At 52.6% G+C, this 19,162-nt stretch overlaps 2 protein-coding genes across 3 annotated transcripts in view; one reads left to right on the top strand and one right to left on the bottom strand.

The window, feature by feature from the left end:
- The window catches only part of THRA (thyroid hormone receptor alpha), a 24,483-nt gene extending 22,761 nt beyond the window's left edge, over positions 1-1,722 (top strand). Inside the window, exon 10 of one of the 2 annotated variants that reach the window (XM_039873586.1) lies at positions 980-1,722. In XM_039873586.1, the coding sequence (XP_039729520.1) occupies positions 980-1,240 (261 nt within the window). In that variant the 3' untranslated portion in view covers positions 1,241-1,722. Of the gene's footprint in view, positions 1-862 lie in introns of both variants that reach the window. The other variant, XM_039873585.1, reaches the window with a different exon arrangement.
- On the bottom strand, positions 1,603-7,665 carry NR1D1 (nuclear receptor subfamily 1 group D member 1). Its single transcript, XM_039873792.1, has 9 exons — positions 7,635-7,665; positions 4,757-4,951; positions 4,243-4,331; positions 3,996-4,140; positions 3,382-3,648; positions 3,013-3,323; positions 2,517-2,702; positions 1,773-1,983; positions 1,603-1,679 (listed from the first exon to the last, which is right to left on the bottom strand). The coding sequence occupies exons 1-9, from the start codon at positions 7,663-7,665 to the stop codon at positions 1,603-1,605; spliced, it is 1,512 nt and encodes a 503-aa protein (XP_039729726.1).
- Positions 7,666-19,162: the final 11,497 nt, after the last annotated feature.

Genomic DNA, 19,162 nt, shown 5'->3' with positions numbered 1-19,162 from the left:
ATAACACACATACCTCATCCAGCCTCCTCCCTGCTCAGATTTGGGGAGGGTGGGGGTGGAGGAGCCCCTACCCCTCCCCCTGGTGGCGGGTCTACAGGGCTGGGAGAGGGCAGGGCGTGTGACATAGACACCGTCCATAAGGGGGACAGTAATTTCTGCCCCAAACTCCTGGGTGGGGGGAGGACACTTCCTTGGGAGGCTACTGAATGTATGAGAAGCTGGTGCTGGGGTGGGGGGAGGGGGGTAATGGCCAGAAACAGGGAAGGAGGTAGGTCCCTTCCCCAGGGAGGGGTGGGGCCAGTAGGGGTGACTTGGGGGGCTCCTACTCCTGCCCCACGTTGACAATCAGTATGTCTGTTATGTGCGATTTTTCACCCCGTTGTGTTTTGGGTCAGGATTTTAAAGAAAGATATTTTTATGGTAATTGTTGCTCGTCTATTTTACTATATATTTATGTAATAAATATATGATGAAAATAACCCCCTTGGGCACCCCCCCTTAGACTTGCGTGCTGTTTCCCTGTATCCTCCCATCTTCTGGCAGAGTACCCACCCCACAAACTGACCAGATGGAGAGGTGTGCCCCCAGCCTTGGCAATATTTCCACCCCACCCCCACAACGAGCACACACCACAAAAGCCAGCTCAGCTGTGAACTATTGAATTTGAGACAGGAATAGAACAAATCGGGGGCTAGAAAAAAAGAGGGAGAGTGGTTTAAATAGGGGAGGCTGGGAGGTTCAGTGATGGGGGAGGGAGGCAGGTATTTACAAGAAGGCTCGGGGGGGCCAGAGGCTCATCTTGGAATATTTTATAACAATATAAATAAGATTCTGGTTTGCTTTTCCTTTTCGTCTCGTAAAGGAGAGAGAAGTGCAGAGTTCGATTCTGTACAAGGGGGCAGCGGCAGAAGGCCGGCCGGGCGGGTCACTGGGCGTCCACCCGGAAGGACAGCAGCTTCTCGGAATGCATGTTGTTCAGGGTCCGCAGGTCCGGCAGCTTGAGCAGCAGCTTGGTGAAGCGGGAAGTCTCCGAGGGCCGGTTCTTCAGCACCAGAGCCCGAAGAGCCCGCAGCAGCGTCTCCTGGAGCTGCTCCACCGAAGCGGAATTCTCCATGCCCGAGCGGTCTGTGGGGAAGACGACAGCAGTGAGGCAGGCTCCCTGAGCTCCTCTGACGAGGAACCCGAGGTCTGCGAGGAGGACGCGGCGGGCCATGCAGCCTCTCCCCGAAGCCCCTCATAGAGCCAAGGTGGAAGGAGGAGGAGAGCACAACTCCTCCTCCCAGGCCTCTGCCCCGGAGCAGGAGGTGCCCGAGAGCTGGGAGCATGGGCTCAGCAAGGCTGGTCACCTCCCATCCCCACAAGGCCACTCTCCTTCCCCGAACAGGCCAAACATACCCAGGCTCCCTTGCTTTTTGCTCTGTAGTTCCCTCTGCCTGGATGCCCTTACCCCCTACCCCACCCCCCACCTGGCAATATCTTACTTGTCCTTTGAGGCCCCACTCAAGTGTCACCTCCTTCCCCAGCTCCCCAGGCAGAAATAGTTGTGCTTCCAAAGCCCTTGGTTCATGCTTCTACTGTGACACTTATCTCACTGTTTTATAATTAGTTGGGCATGAGTCTGTCTCCCAAGCTAGACTGTGTCTGAATCATGTCTGTATCCCCAGTGCCCGGCACAGGGCCTGGCATAGAGTAGGTACTCCATAAAAGGTGTGTTGAATTGAACTGCGTCCGCCTCCTCCCCAGGGTCAGGCTCAGGCGAGAGCTTGACCTACCTGCAGAGACGAGCACCACCGCGGTGAAGAGGCCCAGCTCCTCCTCGGTAAGCGCCAGGGAGTTGAGCTTCTCACTGAAGTCGAACATGGCATTGAGCAGGTCTCCCATGCCCATGGCACCGAGCTCCTGCAGGCTGTAGGTGGTGCGGCTCAGGAACATCACTGTCTGGTCCTTCACGTTGAACAGCGATGCAAAGCGCACCATCAGCACCTAAAGGGAGGCCAGTCATCCTGGGTGGGGTGGCAGGAGCACTTGCCAAATCACCCCTAAAGGTTTCCGAAGGGTTTACTGGTGCTACCTTAGATTTCTCAGTCAAGAGCGGGGGTAGTTTCAGAATGGGTAATGGTGGGGGGCGGGACAGGTAGAAAGATGGGGAACATCCCACTGGCTTTGGAATCCAACAGGCCTGAATCTGAGTCTCAGCTTTATCACTGTCTGTGACCTTGGGCAAGACACTTCACCAAAACTAATTTGCTCAGGCCTAGAATAAGGGTAGCAATGTGCCCTAAGGTGTTATTTTAAGGCAATGGAATGTGATTATACTCCAGCTGAGAGGACAGAAGTCCCAGCCATCCTGAGGCAGGAATGGGAGGCATTCTGCCCCCTCCTCATCAGTCAGAGTCTATAAAGACAAAGTTACTGGGTTTCCAAAGACTTTCAGAGCCCCTGCCTGCCCCAGACACCAAGCCTTTCTGCCGGATGCTTCCCAAGGTCAAGAGCAGAGAGCACAAAAGGTCACTCACCTCAAAGGTGCCAGCCTTAAGCAGGGTGACCTGGTCATGCTGAGAAAGATCACGGAAGCCGGGGATATGCTTGGCAAACTCTACCACCTCCCGCACAGCGGGTGTGAAGCTCATGGAGAAATCTTCCCAGATCTCTTGGACAGTTCGCCCACTGCGTCCGTGCGGGTACATGTTCATTGGACATGCCTGGAGGAGAAAGAGATTTGGGGAAGGGAGTATCAACGAGGCTAGTTCAGATGGGCTCCCCCAGCAGGTCTAGGCCCTACACTCTGCCAGAGTGAGGGGCTATAGACCTGAAGAATGGGTATTTCAGGCGAAAGAGCAATCAAGTGCCAGGTTGAGATCAGGGATTCCCAGGCAGAGCCCTTGCTGCAAGGCTGAGCATCCTAACCCTGGGGAGAGGATATCCCTGCGTTAGCCTCCAGGCACACCCAGCTGCCCTAAGCTAAATCCAGTCTTCCAGGCCCGCTGCCCACCTCACCCCCAGTGCCCTCACCAGTAGAACGTTCTTGGAGTTGCCCTGCCGAGGACTATTGGCAGGTGCTTCGCCTTCTGGGGCTGGATATACGTGGGTGGGGCATAGACGGTGCCCATTGCTGTTGGGCTGGTGGCAGCTGTGGTGGCCAGGGCCAGGGGGCCAAGTGGGAGGGTAGGAGGAGGGAGTCTGGCGTAAACCGTTCAGGGCCTCATTATGACGATGGGCAGCCATGATGTTGTTGTCATTGGGGATAGGCAGGCAGCTCTGACTTTCCCAGCGATGTGGGGTGGTGGTCGGAGGGCTGCCCGATGCATGGTTGGCGTGAGGTACTGTGCCAGGGAGGTGTTTTGGCAGTGGGCAGGTGAAGGTCTCGGTGGGCCCGGGCACCTGGGATCACATCTTCCACTGTGGGCTCAGGACTTGGGGATCTGGGAGGCGTCAGCTGTTGTGGGAACTGGGAGAAGCCCACCAGGGGTGAGGGGGCCGGAGCTGGGGGTGGTGAGGGGCCCACGGGGCCTGGGGTCTGGTGCTGGGCGGGCGAGGTCTCCAGTGGGCACTGGCTGCTCAATTGGTTGTTGGCCAGGTTCATAGCGCTCTGCATCTCAGCAAGCATCCGCTGCTTCTCTCGTTTGGGGATGCGCCCAAAACGCACAGCTGTGACAGGATGAGAGCAGTGTCAGGAAGTTCTCATACACACACATGCTTCTCTTCCTTCCTTCCTCCTGAAAGGGCAAGACCCTGAAGGCTTGGAGTTCCACATCAAAACTATAACCAGCAAAGCCACGCCCACCAAAGGGGTTTTCCAAGTAGGGACTGTGGTAGGTGACCAGAGGGACTGATGGGAAAGAAGTGTGTTTCATGGGCATCCCCTATGAAAATGAGGCTCACGGTATGATGATGTTTCGGTTTGGGATTTTTTTGAGAGAGGGATTAATTTAGAAACTGGGTGGAAGGAAGTGGGAGAGCATGGGAATGCTTGTGGGGCAACAGTCCTGTCTCACCATCTCGGGACATGCCCACGGAGAGACACTTCTTGAAGCGACACTGCTGGCAGCGATTGCGATTGATTCGGACGATGGAGCAGTTCTCATTTTTCAGACACCTTTTGTACTGGATGTTCTGCTGGATACTCCGACGGAAAAAGCCCTGGAGGGCAGGGGCAGCTAGTAAGCACTCTGTCTAGACCAGACCTATGTGTCCTGGGCGAGGGCATCACCTGCCCCTGCCCTTATCCCCAACCTGCCTCACCTTGCAGCCCTCACAGGCATGCACGCCATAGTGGAAGCCTGAGGCAACGTCCCCACACACTTTACACAGTAGCACCATGCCATTGAGCTCTGTGGGAAGAGAGGGGCAGCAGGTGAGTAGGAGGGCTTCCTGAGGGGCCAGATTTTCCAGGCAGGAGATTCTGGGAGAAATGCTGTGGAGGAGCTCCAGTATCTAGGGGACACTTAAATGACAAGATTGGGCTAGACAGGGGCTAGTGCAACTCTAGGAGAAATCTCTGAGGCCAGAGTAGGCCCTGGGATTAATTCTGTCATTCCAACCCCAACCCCAAACCCAACCGAGACCTGGCTGCCTTCCTTTCCCCGAGATCAGCTAGAAATGTACTCACTGGTGATGTTGTTGGTGCTCTTGCTGGGGGACACTCGGCTGCAGTCTTCCAGGGCCATTTGTAGACCCCCTGAGGGGCTCCCATTATAGAAGGAGGAGGAGGAAGAGGAGGAGGACGACGAAGAAGAAGAAGGAGAGCCATCATCACTCAAGCTTGGTGGAATGCTCCCAAAGGAACGAGCTGGGTCCTGGGTGAGGGAGCCAGTGGGTGATGGTGGGAAGTAGGTGGGGCAGCCTTGGGTCAGGGACTGGAAACTGCCATTCGAGTTGTCACTGTAGAGAGACTCAGGGCTGGTGCGATTCGGGGAAGAGCCACTGGAGCCAATGTAGGTGATGACGCCACCTGGCAGGAGAACACAAGGGAAGGGGGTGTCAGCCGCCATATATCTGCAGTTCTAGGGCAGCAGCCTACTCATTCTCCATTTACCTTCCCCAAATGCTGCAGGACACTCAGAAGTTAATCATGTGGAGCCCCTAATCTTGGAGTCCCCAGAAGTGCCACAATAAGCAACTCCCCAACACGTGCTAAATATAGCATAGGAACCAAACCCATGACCCTTTGCAGGGTACATTCGGCTTCTGCCTTGGATGTCAGGTACTTCCCTAAAGGCATGACACCTCTAGGCATCTCACATATGTGCCCCCTGCCCTGGATGCCTTCCTTAGGAATACTGACTACAGCTAATAACTTAGTCGTCAGCAACAGACGTGAAGATGGGATGAGCAGCTGAGACCCATTCATAAGGCCCAGGCTTCCAAAATAAACAGCTGCTGATTTTAACACCAAGACCATTCCAGGGATGAGACCATGGAGGGGCAGCCAGCCAAGAGCGAAGAGAGCGGAAATTTTACAAGAGTAAGATAGTCACATTCCCCCAAAACTGGAAGATGTGTTCTCCAAAGGTACCAAAGGTACTGAACCTGCCTAGTCCGTTTCCCCTGGCCTCCAATAATGAGAATCAGAGTGGAGTCTTCTTGAGTCCAGGAAAGACTTAGCAGTGCGAGTTGCAGGAGGTGGATGTGAAGGACAAATTGTCCAGCCCAGGGCTTTAGAATTTCCTCTTCCAGATCTCTCAGCCTGGTGACAATGACCTTGGCTCTCTGGTCACTCAGGGACTTTGGCCCTCTGGTTACACAGCCAACCAGGTGGCCATGTTCTCGTGGTATCAGCAGGAGAAAAAGGTGACCTGCCTGCCACACCTTTGCCAAGCACCTAGTTTGGCCTGCCATGGGAGGGGTGGGAGAAGGGAGGATCCCAGAACACGTGTGAGCAGACACAGGCCATGCTACCGTGTCTCCAGAGGCACATGTTTTGCTCACCCACTGACACACACTAAGCTGGGCAGGGCAACCCTAAAATAGCTCAAGGTTGGTCAGGGTGAACACAGCTCCCTATAAAATAGTTGCACAACAAATCAGCTCCTACAGTTTCAAGGCTAATGTGAGGGGATAGGATATCTATTTGGTGGTAAATGAACTTGACCTAGTTCTCTCATCTTCTAAAGAGAAGACTCATTAAGAGACTTCTAACATGGAAGCGAGGGGCATGCTCAAAAGAGTCTAGTTCTAGATCTAGGTATGTCACAACCAACTTGATTTGTGACCTAGAGAAAATCAACTCCCCTCTCTGGGTCTCAGTTTTCCTTTATGTGAAACAAACAAAAAGGTGAGAGACTTAATATTCTTTTAGCTATGATTCTGGGATGTGGTTGTTTTGGGGGAAGTCTTTAGGAGGCAAACTGCAGCTTGTTTGGTGGGGGCGGGGTGTAAGATAATGTTTGTAGGACTAAGGAAAGAGGTGCTTGGGGAACAGAAAGAATTTGGAATGTAGAAAAGTTTAGCCTAAAGGCAGTGCAGTGAATAGGTGCAAACAGAATAAAGTGAGAAGGGTGGCTAAATGTGAGGTCCCTTTTAGGAGTCTAAACATGAGGCCACGCGAGGTCAGGGATGGCTGCATCTTACTCTGCTTCAGCGATGGGGGAGGGGGAGGACCCGGGAAGGCGGACAGGAAAGGAGGCAGGCGGGGGCGGTGAGTCAGCCCAGCTTCACCCAGATTTCGGCGGGGCGGGGCGGGGCGGGAGCCGAGCCCTCAGCCGGCCTCACGTCCCCGCTCCACGTGTGCCTCTTGCACGTGGCTCTCCAACGAGGAACCCCGGAACTCGAGGGCCCGCCCTCTCCGCTTCCCGTCAATCCCGAGCAGTAGCCCCGCCCCCGTCCCACCCCTCCTCCGCGACCGGGTCCTGGGCTGGGCCCCGAACGCGAGATGGGCTGGGACCACTGAGGGGAGGAGAGAAGGGAACACGCGTTGCCGGGGCGACCGGAGGGCGGAGCTCATTATGTAACGGGGCCGGGTGGCAACGACCAATGAGGTGGCAGCCACGGCTTCTGCTGAATGAAAACAAACGCAGCACGTGGGCCCGGCTCCGCAGCCATGTGAGCCCTCCCGGCCGCCAGGGCGCTGTGGGTGTCCTCCCTGGGGCCAAGAGCCACTCTCCTAGCTCCTCTAGTGCCGCTCCCTACTGTCACTGAGGATTCCCCAGTGAGATCGACCCATTCTCCCACCCCCTCCTGCCTTGGAGTCCCGATCACTCCACCGCTTCTTAGGTTCCTTCCAGCCTGCAGAAACTAGGGGAAGAGGAAGACAGGAGAGGGCCTTCTTTCCGAGAAGGCCAGGCATGCCACAGCTGCAGGGGGTGGATGGACAGATGGGGGCGTTTGGGGGGACTGCTCTAAAGCTCCCAGTCCTTCTGAATTGTTCATCTCCCCACACGTACCCTCTCTCCATTTCCTCCTGCCCGGAATACCAGTCCTTCAGGCTAAAAGGAGCTTTGGGATTCTGAGGGGTGGTGGTAGGGTGCCTCCGGGAGCATTCTCAGGCCGAACAACCCGCTCTAGAAATCCCAGCCTATGGCCCCCATCACATTCGCAAATCCGCGGGCCAAGGGAATCCCCAGTCCCTTATAAAGTTCCTCTTGTTCTAAGACAGTGATAGAGAAAAGATGATGGTAGTAAAGAAATCTCAGTACCTGTGTTATTGTTGGAGTCCAGGGTCGTCATGTCTTCACCAGCTGAAAGCGGTCATTCAAACTGGACTTTGACACAAACTGGAGATTGCAATTGCCGCTGTCGCCCCCTGGGCACTGGCTGAGGGCGGAGAGTGGACCCCGAGGCTCACGATCAGGATCAGAGGCACACTGCAGCAAGGTCTTGTGGTGGCCGGACTGCAGCCCTGCAGAAGGGGAGGACGCTGAGGCAACGGAGGTCTGCTTTGCATGGGAAGAGCAGAGAGTGTGTGGGGGAGGGGAACCAGGGGGAAATCAGCCTGCGGCAGTTCTGGCTAGAAGGTAGCACGGAGGGTCGGGTCTCTGCAGTGCACCGGGTGTCACTGCCCGATGGCTCCGCCGCGCTGCAGGGTAACGAATCTGGAGCTCCTGGTGTAAAAGTCCCAGAGGGAGAGAGGTTGCAGTCAGGAAGTAAGTAGGTGATGAGGAAAAACGGGGCACCCAGACGCAAAGAAGCGAGACGTGTGCCCTGCTACGTTCCCTCGGCAGCAATATTTCACTCTGCCAATCTCCGCCGCCTTTTGCCCCAGCCTTTTTCCCTGGGACAGAGGGCTCTGCGCAGGCGCCAGCAACCCAGGGTTCCCGGGCCGCACGCGGCACTGGAGCAGGTACCATGTGATCCCAGGGAGCGCCTCGTGCCCCAGTGACACACTTTTCCAGCAGCAGGCACGTTGAGCTCTGTGCGCCTGCGTAACGCCAAGGCTGCCGGGATTTGTAGTTCACTGGCAAAGTGCGGACTGCGTGTATTTCTCCCTTTCTGCCTTGTAAAAGGCTCTTGCTGGGACCGGGGAGGAGCTGAGAGCAGGGTGGGTGGGGTGCGCTGAAGAGTCAGGGTGGCGTGTTTGGAAAGCCTGTATGGCAGAGGCATGTGAATTCCTGGGGAGGGACTGGCAAGCTTGACTGCTCTCTGGGAGATCAAAGCTAATAGGCCTTTTCTGCAAACCTTGCAAACGTGAGAGCTTCACGTGATTGCAGAACTGACCTCCTCTTGAGGTTACTGGTAACAAGGGGAGAGAAGACAAGGAGAGGAGGGAGATCTCTCCGGAGTCAGTAGCTTAAGCTGAACTTTTGCTGCAGGGCCAAGTCCTGAGACAGAATGGAAATGTGACCCCTTCCCCCTTCTATTCTCCTTAGGGAGAGCACCCCTAGGGAAAGGAGTTGTCATGGGGGTGAGGATGCCCCTAGGGACTCCCTGTTTGCATTTGTGACACCACTCCACCCATTCGAGGTGACTTTGGGGTGAGTCATTTCCCTTTGTTTGGGAAATAAAAAGGATAAGGGAGGGGAACTTTATGGTGAAAGTGCTTTGAGGTCCTAAAGTAATGGGGCCAGAGGTGAGGCAGTAGTCTGGGAGCACAGTGACACCCCTACTCCCACAACTCCCAGTGCTTGAGAGTAGCCTGTAGATTCCACAGAAGGTAATTTAGAAGGGAACACCCAGAGTCTTAACCCTCCCTCCTTTACTGATGAGGAAAATGAGGCTTAGAAGTGACTGGCCCAAGGTCAGACATGCATTGCTAGTTTCATCTGCCCACCTTAAACATCAGGAGATGGGCAGGTGTGCAAGTGAAACTCCACAGGGGTTAGCAACAATTGCCCCATTGGTAAAAATAGGTCTCAAGTAGAGGTCTATCCTGTTTGAGGACTTGGGAGAGGTAAGAGTCTCTTTTTTCAAGCAGCCAAATGATCATGGGCCACCTGCTGCTTCCTGCTAATTCCTTCTCAGTCCCAGTGCTTCTAGAGAGGTTTTCCCCCTACCCGCTTCTCTACTTGTTCACAGGCAGCTCCTGGGGCAGCATCTGAATGCCTGAAAACATGACAGCTGCCAAAGAGGTAAAGGAAAGGAGGACGGTGGTACCAAAGAAGGAGTAAGCTGGGTAGTAGGAAGTGAGTAAGCTGAGAAGACATTGAGGTTGACTGAAGGGGTGGTAGTTGGGCAGCTGGCCTGATCACTGATCCCAGTAGACTTTGATTCCCAGTAGAAGACAGGCTCCCGAGAATATGTTGCCTAGAATCATTGGGGCTTTAGCTTTGTTCCCTTACCCTCAAGAAAAATGGGAGAGAGAGGGCATTGGGCTCTTCCTTGTCCTGCCCTGGCCCTGTGGTCTAGAGCTGGGAAGCTGCAGCAGAGCGTGGGAGGGACTGGGAGGGGCTAGGACAAACAAGGAAAGAGGCTTTTCAGGAAAACTTGGTTCAGAACTCAGCCTCCATCTCCTCTCCATCCTGCCCCTGGGCTCTGGAGGGAAAATTGGGAGGCGAGCTGCCATGTCTGGCACTTATGCTCTCTGCGTCCTTCCTGACTCTCCATCAGAGCCAGGGCCAGAGCCAGGGATCTGCCAAGGCTGGACTCAAAATCAGGGCCCTTGGCATGACCTCTAGCTCTCCACCGGCCCCACCACCACCACTGGCACACTCCCTTTTGTTGCCCTGGATCCTCCCCAAGGCCCACAGCTCTATTCACTGCCCTGGTGATCCTGCCTACCCCCTGTTCTACTTGCTGGTGTTTATTCCTATAGGAGGAGGTCCAAGGGTCAAGACTCCTTTTCTGAGTTGCAGCAAGTGAGAGGGAGGAGGAAGCAGAGGCAGCTAGAGCTGAAATTCAGTCAGCCTAACTCTTGGCAAGAAGCTGGGTTGTTTTAGTCTGTGCGAGATATGAAGGTGGAGGGTGGGAGAGAGGAGGCAAAGAAGGGGGGTTACTTCTGCTTACTCCTTCCTCTGCACTCCTTAGAGGGCCCACCTTTTCTCCATGACGAAGAAGTAACTAACTTTGGGATCTTCTGCAACTGGAGAGAAGGATAAAGGATAATGAAGAGGCACGACTCTCTCTTGGCTTTAGAAGCTTCTAGTCTTTCTACCCGGCTCCACTCTCTGCCCACAGCTGCTGGGAGAAGGACAGAGACTATGGGACCCAGAGCCACCAAAGGGAGGGAGAAAAGGCTGAGTTGTTCTGTCTTGGGGAGTCTAGCTTTGTCCTCTCTTTGACCTCAACCTTAACCTTAAGGTTGCATCTTACCCAGTCTCCCACCTCTCTTGCCAGCTGGACATTTGTTTACACACACACACACACACACACACACACACACACACACACACCATTCCTCCCATAGCCAAATTCAGCCCAACAAGGAACTGGACCCTTAATAAATAGTACTCGGATTGAAACCGTATTGAACAGATATACATCTAAGACCCAGCTCAGCAAGACACAGCCCTGGCTCCATGTTCTACACACTTCTACTTAGATTCCTCAGAGTCTGGGATTCTGGGACTGACCTCACCATTTAAGGGCAGGGTTGGATCCTGTGCATGCGTGCGTGTGTGTTTCCAAATATATTTTAATTCTCCTGTGTTTCTGTGGGCTGGGGAGTACAGCAGAGATATAGTAGAGAAAGGCAAGAGATTGAGAGCTCTAAGCTATAGCCAGAGTGTGTGTTTGTGATCGTGAGAGACCACATATATGGGTATGTAAGTGTGAATGGTGTGAGTGCGTGTGGATGTGTGCATTTGATCCAAAATATATTCTCCTTGTCAGTAGATTGTTCTGGATAACAGGGCAACGCCCTGTACAAATCCTGGGTGGCCTAAATCTTGGGCCAACATTGACTGACTGACTGAGGGTGGGTCCTTGCTGGAAACCAGGTCAAACTTCAGTAAGTGCCTTCCCTTCCCCCTCCTTTCTCACCAAGCATACCATTGCCCAGGAGAAAAACCTGCCTGCCCAGGTGATGCAAACCTGGGACAACCTCGGACAAAACTCTGGGGACGCCCCAGAATCAGGGAACGAGCCATGTGCCTGGATGAGACTCATTCCCTACCCTCTTAGCTCCTTTTCCTATTCTCTAAAAGGCCAGCAAGCTTTACCTAACCTTCCCAGAGCCTTGATGTCTTAGGAAGAGTTAAAGTCTGAGCTAATTTGTTCTTAGGGGGAGATGGAGAGAGAGGAGATGAAGCATGATGTTCCACGGAAGTGTTTTAGGTTCCATAGATTCTATCTCTACTTCACTATTCCTTTTTCCAAGGAAAGCAAATAGCAAATACATACTAAATACCAACAGTATGTCAGGCCCTGTGCTGAGTGAGTTATACACATTACCTCAATTACTATCCACAACAACCCTATGCTGTAGGTTTCATTCTCAATTTAGAGATGGGGAATCCAAGACTTAGAGACTTTTATTAACTTGCCCAGGATGCTTCAGAGACTAGGCAATTTTCTTGAAGCTATATTTGCATGGTACTTTCCTTAGGATTAAGAAGATGTCGCATCAAAGGGTGGCAGAACTGATGGAGATTATTGGAGGGGCTAAAGCTTCCCCAGCTATCTCTTGAAATTATCACTACCAACGGCACAATGAAAATGTCAAATGTTGGGAATTCAACCCTAGGCCTGAGGATAAAACTTTTTCTACCAGCAAGACTGACCTTCCTGGAGAGCATGATTACTCCCAGTGGAATGCCTGAGCAGCAGACTCATCCTGATGTTTCCTAAGCAATGATGGTGCTGAGAAGTGAGGTGTGTCTCCAAGAAGAGGAGCCTGAAGCACCCCTTGCTCCTGCCCACACCATACTCAGCTTCCCAAAGTCTCTCTTTTAATTCCAACCACATTTCCTCTTCCCTAAATTCCTTTTTCTCTCCCTCCTACATTCCCCTTGTCTGGTTGTAAAGGTAGAAGAGGGCCACAATAGGGTGCAACAAATAGACTTCCACATAGACTGCTACAGAGGTGAGAAACCGAAGCAGGCATCTGAACTCTCTTCTCTCCCTGACTCCCAGACTGCAGCTGGTGACAAGAGGAGAGGGGCAGGTAGGTCCAGGCCCTTTAAAAAGCCATTGTGCCTCTTTCCAGGGGATGTATTAAGGACAGATTGACCCAATGAGAGTGTGGAAGGCCACCAAGGACAGACAGAAGTTGTGTTAAAAGCCCTAAGGAACAACATCCCACTTCCCCATTCAATTGCTTAGGCGATGTGTATCCTAAAACAGCCCTTCCAAAGCCACCCACCATCTTGGGCCAATGCTGCTTCAGCAAATACTTTGAGGAACCTGAAGAAGGGTTCCCCTCTCAGAGCCCAGGATCCCACCCGCATTACAGGATCTAGGAGGTAGCATGGACTGTCCTTGGCAGAGGAAGACTAAGCCCCAAATCACCCTCTTTTTTGGCATAGGGTTCCTCCTCCTGGGTTAGGGGGTGATGGCATCCAGCACAAGCTATGCCAAGGCCATCCTGTCCAACTTTTGCTATGCTGCTGCTGCTGGAACCCACTGGTAGTGTCATCTTCCAGGTCTCTGCTTTTGCCTATTGGCTGTCCTTGAGCTTCTGTAGGACTGAGATACAGGGGAATGTGTGTATGTATGGGGGTAGTGGTTACCTGTGTGCCTGCCTCTTGTCTTCACCTCATACCCCAAGCTCTAGCTCAAACCCTCTCCTTATCCAGCATCTCTCCCCAGTCCCTGGGCCTCTATAGATCTCCATGCAGTTGCCTGGGGAAGCCAGAGGCTCATGACAGTCCTCGTGAGCAGGATGGACTTCAGAGGAGCCTCGGCCGGGACAAGCGTAAAGGCCCCTGGGTAGCTTCTGGGAGGCTTACATAAACACTGGCTGGGATGAGGAGGGAAGGGGGGGTGCCCAGGAAAAAAGCAACCCCAGCCCTGCCAGCTCAGCCTGTGTGGAAAGAAGGAACAAGGCTCATTTTCCCTCCTCTCATCCCTCTCCCCTTGTCTGCAGCTGTTAGTTGGGCTGGAAAGACTGCAGTATCTTGGGAGAGGGGGCAGGGGAATGAGAGAAAGACAATTTTGGGATCCCTCCCCTTCTAAATTGGGGGTGGGGGGAGAAGCAATTTGCCAAAGAGATTTTCAATGCCACAGGAAGGAGCATTGGCTCATTAAAATGCGCAGTTTGCACTCTGAAAAAAAAAAAATCTGTGCTGGTTGCAAAAATGCAGACATGTGTAGGGGACCAGCGGAGATTAAAAAAAAAAAAGCGCTAGCTCTGCAATGCAGGATCCGCGAAGTTTTGGTGCGATGAGGAAATGTGGGTCGTGCTCGCTCATTTCATTTGCTTGTTCCTGCTAACCTACTGTCCGCCTGACTCCAGCAGTCTTACATCCCAGCAAGAGACAAGATTGCTCAGAAACAGGGTCATGGGCAGGGGCCTGAGCAGAGGGCTGGACATGGGGGTCTGGGGTTAGAATGCTGAGAGAAGGACTCTATGGGACTTGGAGGGCCAGGCTGGTGGGAGGGGACACTTCCATGAGGAATGAAGGCTGAGCTTGTCTTTTGTACCCTTGTTTGTGCTCCAGCTGGACTGGGGCTAGTGTAAAGTTCTTCCAGATCTCCTCCCTGCCCCCCATCCTCAGCCCCTCCCTATCCCTAGTTGGCAGAACTTTCCCCTTCCTGTCCACTAACCCTACAGACCACTGCTACAGAAAGAACCCTTGCTTCTTGTCCTTGACCCCACAAATCCCTGAACTCTTGTGCTAATCCTGGAATGGGCACTTGCTGCATCTCTGTGTGGTTTCTTCCTTCCTAGAAAGAGGGGACCAGGCAGCCTGATTTGAAAAGCCTGGGTTGAGGGAAACCAAATCTTGGCTCCAGGATAACATTAACCCATCAGCTTGAGCAAGGGTCTGCATGGACCATTCTGTGCTCTTGGCTGGGGGAGACCCTTTGTTTATTTGGGGCCTAGGGCTCTGGGTTGTAAAACTGCCAAGGGACTGCCTGGGAGAAAATTTCTGGGGAAACCATGTTTCTTTCCTGGGTGTTTGTTCCCCTGATGCCTCAGGAGAGACAAAAAGGAGACAGTAGCAGGATAAAGAGCCAGGAAACAAGGAGAAGGGCACCCAATGCCCTTCACTCCTTCCCCATTTTTCCTCCTGTTTCTCTGACCAGAGGAGGACAGGGCTGAGTGTGTTTGTGCCGGCTGGAGGCTCACGCGGGCTGCCGGGGTCACATGGGCTGGGCATGTGCAGCCTGCTCCATTTCTACCACAACAACTCGCTCATAAACAGCCCGGCTGCTGCTGGCGGTGGCGGCAGAGACATGTGCAAGCGAGGGGGTGGGGCACGTGGCCCTGCCCGAGCCAAGGGAAGGCGCTCGCTCAGTACTGCCTCTCCCCTCCCCACACTGGCGCTGCCTCGCCACAGGAAATTCCTAGTGCTCCCTTGCTGCTGCAAAACATGTTTTTGGGAAGTGACTTTCAATAAGGATGGAGTCAATGGACTATTTAAAAAGAGATAGAATGGATAATCAGTCTTAGACCAACGCCTGCTCATCCTTGCCCTGCGTTTCTTAGATCCCTGTACCCATTGGAGTAGAGGGCTCAGCAAGAGTCACATGTTTTCAATTTCCACCTGTTTCTTCCTCCTAAACTATACAAAATTGGAATCAAACAGGCCCCCATGGTGAGTACTGAGGCGAGAGGCTGTGCTTCCCTAAGACAGTGGTTCTCGGGATCCACCAGTAGTCCCAGGATTAGTAGCAAGGTCAGCATCACCTGGGAACATATTAGAAATGCAAATTCTCAGGCACCATTGAATCAGAAATTCAGTGGTAGAGCCCAGCAATCCGAGTTTTGCTGAGCCTTTCAGGTGATTCCAATGCCAGTTGAAGTCTAAGAACCATTTGTTGCCTAGCAATCAGTCCTGTAGGAGAACCTTGCTCAGGATCTGGGGAATGTCCACCTTCCCCCTTTGCGCTTCTTCCTCTCAAAGTTCAGCCAGAGAGCATAACCAGATACAGTTTGACTCAATGTAAAAAGCATTTATAAGTGCCTACCATGTGCGAGGATACTGGAAATGAAGGCAAATGAGTAGTGGAAGGATGAGTAGCTGAGATCTGAAAGGGGACCGGAGGTACTGGGGGGAAGAATAAGGGAAAAGAAGACTAGAATTGTAATTGTTTATCCTTTCTCCATCTTACCTACTTTTCTTCCTGTCCCGAGGCTTCTATTAGAGCAATTGTTTGGGGTTAAAGTGTTTTTGAGGCTGGAGGTAGAAATTGATCCCTTGTCTATTTTTGCTGGCCATGGGGACCTCCAAGCTAGTTGCAGCCATAGGTTCTTGACTGCCTGTACATAACTAAGAGAATATGAGCAACACTCTCTCTCTTCTCTCTCTCTCTCTCTCTCTCTCTCTCTGTCTCTGTCTCTCTCTGTCTCTTTCTCTCTGTCTCTCTCTCTCTCTCTGTCTCTCTCTCTCCCTGGGATCTCAAAAGCAGGAGTAGGGAGAGCCAAGAAAAGGAATGAGGTCCCAGAGGGTTAGAAGTACCCCACAAAATGAGTTTAACAGATAAGCAGGAAAAGTCTTTCAATGGGGGAGGGTGGAGACAATTCTGGCCTATTCCAGCTTCCTGAGACCCAGAAACTCTGACCAGAGGAAGCAGGGGGTCCCTAAGGCAAATCACAAAGGTTCCTGAGAATGAAACCTGAGCCAGGAGAGCTAAGTAACTAGAGAACTAGGGATCTGAAAGGTTCCCTTACACAGGCAAACAGAGCAAGGGTGGGCATGGGTTGGGGGAGGGATGGAGGGCTCTGAAGAAAGCTGGGGATGGAAGTCTTGCTTAGCCTCTCTCCTCTGGCCTTCCCTCTCCCATCACATGCTCCCATTACTGCCTCAAGTGTGACCAGTTGATTCCTGGGCTCTCCTTGTTTAATTTCTTTGAGGAAAATGCTTTCCTCTGATTCTCATAAAGCACTTACTCTCTCTTCTCTGCAAGGTTTCCTCTCTGTGCCTTAAGGGCTCTGGGCTCAAGGAGCAGACAGCCCTGCAGGCTCAGCTGCAGTGACCTACATTGGTTCTCCCCTAGGCCCTGGATTTGGGGGCTGAGGTTTCAAGATAGGAACTTGGGAATCTGGCACAGGTCTACAAATGATGACATCAGCGAGACAAGCTGCAAAAAGTGCACTGAGGGACAATGAGGCAGGGGGCGCCACAGGACTGAGTTCTTGGTCATTTGTAGATGATATCAGAAGACTTTCCAACCTCCAAATTCAAAAACATTTCTGAGCAAGACCACTTGGATAGGAGCCAGAAGTCTCTGACAGGCTTAGTCTCTATTCGTTAGAGTTGGGAGTGGTTTCTGCTGCTCCCCATTCTTGTTAAACCTACCCCAGTTCCCTGCAGCTGGCTGAAAAGATTTCCTTGACCTTGAGGTGGACCAGTGAATTCATATTTCAGCTGATTTATTTCAGAGACATGGAGGCTGATTATTGGTAGTCAGATAGGCAGAAATGCACTCCCAGGCTTTACTATATAGTGACTCATGTACTTCCTTAGACCTGAGGGTTCCAAGAAGGACTTCAGGACCCTGGCAGCTGAACCTCCTTCCAGGCCTTCAGGAACAGGGAAGACAGGCTTTGAAATTGGTGCTTTTTCTCTCAATTTAGACCAGTGTTTAGGATGCCCACGGCCTTTCGATTGTGGATGTTTTGCCCTGGCAAGGAAATTCTATTGTAGGGGTAGGAAATTAGGTGGTGGTGACGGAGAACGATAGATGAACCTTTTGCTTAGCAGAGAGATAAAGAGTGAGATGGAGAGCGCGCGCTAGTGACAAGCTGTGCAGCACTGGGTGGCTCTCCAGTCCAAAGGGCTTCCCCTCAGCCAAGCCCCACCCTAAAGCCCAGGAAGTCCACAGGCTGGCACTCAGCCAGGGGGAGAGCATTCCTCAGGACTCTGATAGGCTTGGGGGGATGGTGCTGGTGTTCCCACCATGAGGGATGGGGGAGGGGAAGGAAACGGCGCAGGGGAGGAAATGACCACAGAGAAGTGGGTGAGGGTAAGAAGTGGGGAGCTGGTTCTCAATGCCAAGGGTCCTTTTTAGAGAGAGGGGTGGAGGCTGGATGTTTTCCAAACGGCCACGAGAAGGGTCTGCAGCTTCAGACCAGATGACCCCTGGGTCACCTCTCTGCTCAGGGTCATTACTGACGTCCCACGCTGTCCTCTAGAGATTGTCTCGCGGTCTCCCTCCCTTACTCTGGGGCTGTGGTTGAGCTCGGGAGCCCCCAAGTGGTGGAAATTTGAAACTGCAGCTGGGCTGGAGGAGGAGCCCATTGGGTCTCCCTCGGTTTCTCCACCGGGGCCCGTCCCTTTTCCTCCCCTAGGCCCAGGGCTCTGGAAATAGCACCTGGTAATGGGAGCGCTGACAGATGCTGAGTTATGGGTGAGCAAGTGTCTTCCCTAGTCAACGGTCTAGCGTGATCTCTTTGGGGTTGTTTCCCTGGTAAATAGGACACTATTTCCCTATTTGTCCTAGGACTCCTTCCATGCTCTTCCACACATTGCTCCTTAACATGCCTCAGCGTAACGTGATTCTTGGCTACAATGGGGTCTCCCTCGTTGGGCCCCCAAATTTGTAGCTCTTGGGCTATCTACATGACTTTGGAGGGACGAAGGGCCCAGCAATCATTCTGATTTTAAATTTACCTTTCCCTACTCTTCCTTTTGAGCACTGCAGGATGTACAATCTTTCATTTCCAATCTCCCCAGTTACACACCCAGTCTCTCATGTGGGATAGAGTGGGGAGGAAACGGACAAAGCCTACATCAGAATTTTTCCCATGGAAACTGGTTCTCTCTGTTTGGCTTAATTTGACCTATTTTCTAGCTTTTCCTGGTTAGTCCCCTTGTTCTGTGCATCAAGCCTTCCCACTGGACTAATTTTTGTTGTCCTGCTCGCTCCCCCTTCCTCCAACATGATCTCCTGGGGTTCTTCCCATGCAGGGCAAATGTTCCCAGCGCTGAGAGAGGAGACTCCATTTTGAAAATAGTTTATGTCAGCTTCAAGAGTATGAAGCTCATACAGGGAGAACTACTTTCAGTATTATTGGGGCAAAGGGAGGAGGTGAAGGAGACAAAAAGCACAACACTCTGAGAGGCCATGTTCACGCTATCCAGCCCCAAATTAAAGAACTCTTGGTTCTCGGTATCTGAGGATCTTGGAGAGCTCTGCCAACACCATGAAGAACTCTAGGGGAAATGGAGGTGGAGTAGAGGTAACCAGCTTTGCAGCTAGGGATTAACACTTTCCCAACTCTACCCCCCAGCCCCCACCCCCACCCCCATACACTACACACACGAAAGTTTTTTTTGATGACATCTCTTCTCTTGATGACATCTCTTCTCTTGAATGTGCATCATTTTTTAATTGTGTGATCTTTAATGTTATTAACCAGGGAGCTATGAGGATACGAAATCATTTTAAGTAGCGGCAGCCACGTTCGCCTATTGTACTCTCGCCCTCAATCCACTTTCCTCTCCTCCCTAGGCTGCTGTTCCACATTCACCCTGAAGGGGGCGCTTTTGTTCACTTGTTAGTTAGTGCCAGCGAAAAGGGAGTCTTAGGAAGAAACAAAACAATGTTTGGTCGGTCACGTGTTGGGGGGGGTGGGTTTCTCGCAGGGGTTGCTGGGACAGGGAAGGGAGGTCCACGTGGAGGGGGCGGAGCCCACTGAAAGTTTTGGCGGGGCTGGCAAAGTGAGAAAAAGTCGGTGTTGTGA

Source organism: Pteropus medius, unplaced genomic scaffold (genome assembly GCF_902729225.1).
Source record: "Pteropus medius unplaced genomic scaffold, Ma_sr-lr_union100, whole genome shotgun sequence".
Taxonomy (NCBI): Eukaryota; Metazoa; Chordata; class Mammalia; order Chiroptera; family Pteropodidae; genus Pteropus; species Pteropus medius.
The sequence above is the reverse complement of the archived record's forward strand: the minus strand, read 5'-3'. Positions and strand labels throughout refer to the sequence as shown.